The sequence below is a fragment of the Sinocyclocheilus anshuiensis genome, unplaced genomic scaffold (assembly GCF_001515605.1).
Source record: "Sinocyclocheilus anshuiensis isolate Anshui unplaced genomic scaffold, SAMN03320099.WGS_v1.1 scaffold287, whole genome shotgun sequence".
Taxonomy (NCBI): Eukaryota; Metazoa; Chordata; class Actinopteri; order Cypriniformes; family Cyprinidae; genus Sinocyclocheilus; species Sinocyclocheilus anshuiensis.
In genome coordinates, this window is record NW_015552557.1 from 360,331 (window position 1) to 365,587 (window position 5,257).

The 5,257-nt window shown below is 38.6% G+C and overlaps 1 protein-coding gene across 2 annotated transcripts in view; it reads right to left on the reverse strand.

The window, feature by feature from the left end:
- Positions 1 to 231: 231 nt before the first annotated feature.
- The window catches only part of LOC107664600 (mucin-17-like), a 17,084-nt gene continuing 12,058 nt past the window's right edge, over positions 232 to 5,257 (reverse strand). Inside the window, exons 2-5 of one of the 2 annotated variants that reach the window (XM_016455215.1) lie at positions 4,717 to 5,257; positions 2,651 to 3,673; positions 1,524 to 1,618; positions 232 to 763 (exon numbers count right to left, since the gene is read on the reverse strand). In XM_016455215.1, coding sequence (XP_016310701.1) covers positions 3,031 to 3,673; positions 4,717 to 5,257 — 1,184 coding nt within the window. In that variant the 3' untranslated portion in view covers positions 232 to 763; positions 1,524 to 1,618; positions 2,651 to 3,030. The remainder of the gene's footprint in view (positions 764 to 1,523; positions 1,619 to 2,650; positions 3,674 to 4,716) is intronic. The other variant, XM_016455214.1, reaches the window with a different exon arrangement.

Sequence of the window (5,257 nt, forward strand, 5' to 3'; positions counted from 1 at the left end):
CAATAATTGTATGTCTTTTCCATTTGTTTCATCAACTTAATGATAATAATGCTGTCAACATCTTGAGATAGCCTCATTAAAAACTAGTAAATGATTAAGTTTTTGTTGAAACCACACCATATGACAAACACAATTACACATCAATGAGCCAAAGTGTTTAAATCAACGACAGAAAGAACCTTTCTTGCTAGCAAAATCATTTGAACATTTACACCAAAACGTATGCTACAGTCCATGTATTATACCAAATTTACACTACAAATAAGTGTTGCAGAGCACTCAATCAAGCCCACCATAATCAAGAAAGCGGTCAAAACTGCAAACACCAACATCTCACTGCTTACAGTGCAGGCAGTTTGGCTGATTTCAATGGTAGAAGTTTAGTTTTTAATTGCTTTGAGTATATAGTACCTAATAAACAATGTTTCATGATGGCCTCAGTGAAATTCTTTTATTCATTTGACGGTGACATTTACATTACACAAACCATAAAACACATTTTCAAAAATCAATTACAGCAAATATTATATTTTAATATACATTTTGTCAAAAGAAAACCTCATGAAATCCTTAAATATGATTAATTTACATTTATATTCCTATTTTATTAAGCAGGAGCGCAGAGATCAGTATCTGTAGTAGAGTAGCAGTCTTTAGGGAATACCACAAGACCTTGTCCTCATCTCATTGCCCATCATCTGCTCATCTTGTATATCTTGTTAGAAGTGGCATGATCAATGGTATGCTTGTTCCACAGATACAACTGCAAAACATGAACAATTAATTCAATAAAAGTTATGTTGATGAACATACTTCATAATATGAAAGGAATACAACCCATTTGGGTTAGTTCACCCAAAAATGAAAACTGCCATTTGCTCACTTTCATGTCTTTCCAAATCCATAAAACATTGTAAATGGTTTACTAAAGGTTATCTTGATGAGTATACTTCATAATAGAAAAGGAATACAACTCATTTGGGTTAGTTCACCCAAAAATGAAAACCGTAATTTGCTCACTCTCATGTCTCTCCAAATCCGTAAAAACTGTCTTCAGAACACAAATGAAAATAATTATATTTTTTTTGCCCTTCAACTGAAAGTCTATGTAAAGAAACGTAGATGAATGAACATCCTGTTCCTTGTGCATCACAAGCATATTTGAGCTTCCGTTTACCGTATTTGATGTGCTCCATGTATTATGTATTGCTCTATGTCAATCTATATTTATATGTAAATAAATTTTTCTGTAGAGACAAATGCTATGAAGAAAAGACTTTGAGTAAGCCACTTGGTTCAGATGGATTTCTTATATCATTTTGTACAAAGGGAATTATACCTTTAAGAACAGCAAAATTGTTTAGTAAATGCAAAAAAGGAAAACAAATCCCATACTACTAAAAAGAAATGAACAGTCTTAGCCAAATGTAAACGGTGCAACGTTAGTCAGTAAGCAATGTGAACTGTTAAGCTTTTAAAATAAATTAAAATCTGGACATTTGATATGCTTCTGAAAGACTTACCTAAAAGAGTCATACAGGTCATTCATACACCATACATCTTTAAATCTGTAACCTCCATTGTTGCCACAAGGTAAACGGCAGTAAAGATTATTCACCTGAAGGAACAAGACAAAAGAAATATATTTTCACTGAAAATGGACAGATGCAATAAAACTGATAATTTCTCTATATTTTGTGGACATTTTTCATCACTTATGTTGACCTAAGAATTTTAAGGGCCAGATTTACTAAAGGTAAATTAGTGAGCACAATTCAGAAAAATCACGGATGGGAGTGGGAAGTTCTGTGGGTGATATACGGACAAAGCGCAAATTAAAGAACACAGACACATCTCATTTCCATAATGACCAATGCAATCTAACTAGAGCAGTGAGTACTAGCATAAGGCTACAAACAAGCAGAGCCAATGCTAATTAGTTGCAGCTAATCTACTAACACACGTTTGTAATCTGACAAAACGTGTGTGTGTGTGTGTGTGTATAGTGAGAGAAAAAGAGATTGATTAAATATCATTAAATGTGTGAACGGTTGTAAAACCTCTAACTGCTTGCAAGGGGTAGATGCAACTAAGGTTGTGGCTTCTGCATGTGCCGTTACTGGTGTTGTTGAATTTTAGGCTACGTTCACACTGAGTTCTGACACATCACTGTAACTACCTTTCTACCTTTCACAACGGTCTTGATAACTTTTGGTAAGTAAAATCTTTGAGGTGCATGAGTGCAGAATAAGTGACGAATGTTGATCTAGGGTGACGTAAAAGTAGCATGAATTCCAATATGACAGTTCACACTGTGGTCATACTCTGCAAAACATCTGGCCTGTATCGGATTTAGTACCACATATGGAAGTGGCACAAATCGGAATTGAAAAGATCAGATTCCATGTGGTTTGATCTGTTTTTGTCATGACCATGTGAACAGCACAGTCACATGAGAACAAAAAAAAAAAAACAGGTTTGGGCCACATTTGACAGAGTAGGCTACGTTCACACTGTAGGCAAAGTTTGAGCTGTAGTAGTTGGTCTGTTTCCTTCTTGCCTTATTGTTTTAAAGTCAATAAAAATGCAGATGTTTCCTAAATTGAATTAACGCAAGTTGTTGGTTCTACAGAAGTGGTACAGTACTTACTGCAGAATTTCAGAACAACAGTGTCTCAGTCAAAGTGGTGCCTAGGGTAGTAGTTTCTGGAGAAGTGGAGTCAAAGGTAGTACTTTCTCCAGAAGTGGTGGCCAGAATAGTACTTTCCACAAAAATTGTGCCAAGGGTAGCACTTTCTGCAGAAGTGTTACTTTCATCCACTATGAATTCAAAAGCAGATAATATGCCAGGCATAGATATAGCAAAGATTGTTGTTCCAGCAGTTTTCATTACATGTGTGGATGTTTCCAACACTATTACTATTGAATTAATCAATGCTGATGTTTCTACAGTGATGACAAGTGTAGGGCTATCTGCAAAATGGGTGGCAAAGGTACTAGTGTGTACAAGTGGTAGTACATTCTAAGGAATCACGTAGTAGGGTAAGTAGTTTCTGTAGAAGTGGTGCCCAGAGTAGTTGTTTCTACAGAAGTGGTTCCCAGGGTAGTGGTTTCTGCAGGAGCAGTTTCTACAGGGTAGTGTGTGTACAAGTTGTGGTACATTCTAAGGTATCGGTATCTGTCATAGTTGTTTTTATCACACAAGTGGTGCCAATGATAGTGGTTTCTGCAGTGCTGGTGCCAAGTGGCAGTTTGATATGTTGGGCTTCCAACAGCAGATGCTATGCCAGGTGTAGATACAACTGAGGTTGTTGTTTCAGCAGTTCTCATTTCAAATGTGGATGTTTCCAATACTAACACCGTTGAACTAACTGATGGTGTAGTTTCAATAGAAGCAGGTCCAAGGGTAGTAGTTTCTTTAGAAGTGGTGCCCAGAGTAGTAGTTTTTTCAGGAGTTGTGCCAAGGGCAGTAGTTTCTGCAGGAGTTGTGCCAAAGGTAGTAGTTTCTACAGAAGTGGTTCCCAGGGTAGTAGTTTCTACAGGGTAGTGTGTGTACAAGTGGTGGTACATTCTAAGGAATCGGTATCGGTCATAGTTGTTTTTTTCACATAAGTGGTGCCAATGATAGTTGTTTCTGCAGTGGTGGTGCCAAGTGGCAGTTTGAGAAGTTGTGCTTCCAACAGCAGATGCTATGCCAGGTATAGATACAACTGAGGTTGTTGTTTCAGCAGTTCTCATTTCAAATGTGGATGTTTCCAATACTAATCCCGTTGAACTAACTGAAGGTGTAGTTTCAACAGAAGCAGTGCCAAGGGTAGTACTTTCTACAGAACTGGTGCCCAGAGTAGTAGTTTCTTCAGGAGTTGTGCCAAGGGTAGTAGTTCCTGCAGGAGTTGTGCCAAGGGTAGTAGTTTCTACAGGGTAGTGCGTGTACAAGTGGTGGTACATTCTAAGGAATCGGTATCTGTCATAGTTGTTTTTATCACACAAGTGGTGCCAATGATAGTGGTTTCTGCAATAGTGGTGCCAAGTGGCAGTTTGAGACGTTGTGCTATTAACGGCAGATGTTATGTCAGGCGTAGATCCAACTGAGGTTGATGTTTCAGCAGTTCTCATTTCAAATGTGGATGTTTCCAATAGTACTTGTGTTGAACTAACTGAAGGTGTAATTTCAACAGAAGCAGTGCCAAGGGTAGTAGTTTTTTCAGAAGTGGTGACAGGGGTAGTACTTTCTACAGAAGTGGTTCCCAGGGTAGTAGTTTCTACAGGGTAGTGTGTGTACAAGTGGTGGTACATTCTAAGGAATCGGTATCTGTCATAGTTGTTTTTATCACACAAGTGGTGCCAATGATAGTGGTTTCTGCAATAGTGGTGCCAAGTGGCAGTTTGAGACGTTGTGCTATTAACGGCAGATGTTATGTCAGGCGTAGATCCAACTGAGGTTGATGTTTCAGCAGTTCTCATTTCAAATGTGGATGTTTCCAATACTACTTGCGTTGAACTAACTGAAGGTGTAGTTTCAACAGAAGCAAAGCCAAGGGTAGTAGTTTTTTCAGAAGTGGTTCCCAGGGTAGTAGTTTCTACAGAAGTAGTTTCTACAGGGTAGTGTGTGTACAAGTGGTGGTACATTCTAAGGAATCGGTATCGGTCATAGTTGTTTTTTTCACATAAGTGGTGCCAATGATAGTGGTTTCTGCAGTGGTGGTGCCAAGTGACAGTTTGCTATTAACAGCAGATGTTATGCCAGGCGTAGATACAACCGAGGTTGATGTTTCAGCAGTTCTCATTTCAAATGTGGCTGTTTCCAATACTACTTGTGTTGAACTAACTGAAGGTGTAGTTTCAACAGAAGCAGTGCCAAGGGTAGTATTTTTTTCAGAAGTGGTGACAGGGGTAGTACTTTCTACAGAAGTGGTTCCCAGGCTGGTAGTTTCTACAGGGTAGTGTGTGTACAAGTGGTGGTACATTCTAAGGAATCGGTATCTGTCATAATTGTTTTTTTCACATAAGTGGTGCCAATGATAGTGGTTTCTGCAGTGGTGGTGCCAAGTGACAGTTTGAGACGTCGTGCTTCCACCAGCAGATGCTATGCCAGGTGTAGATACAACTGAGGTTGTTGTTTCAGCAGTTCTCATTTCAAATGTGGATGTTTCCAATACTAATCCCGTTGAACTAACTGAAGGTTTAGTGTCAACAGAAGCAGTGCCAAGGGTAGTACTTTCTACAGAAGTGGTTCCCAGGGTAGTAGTTTCTACAG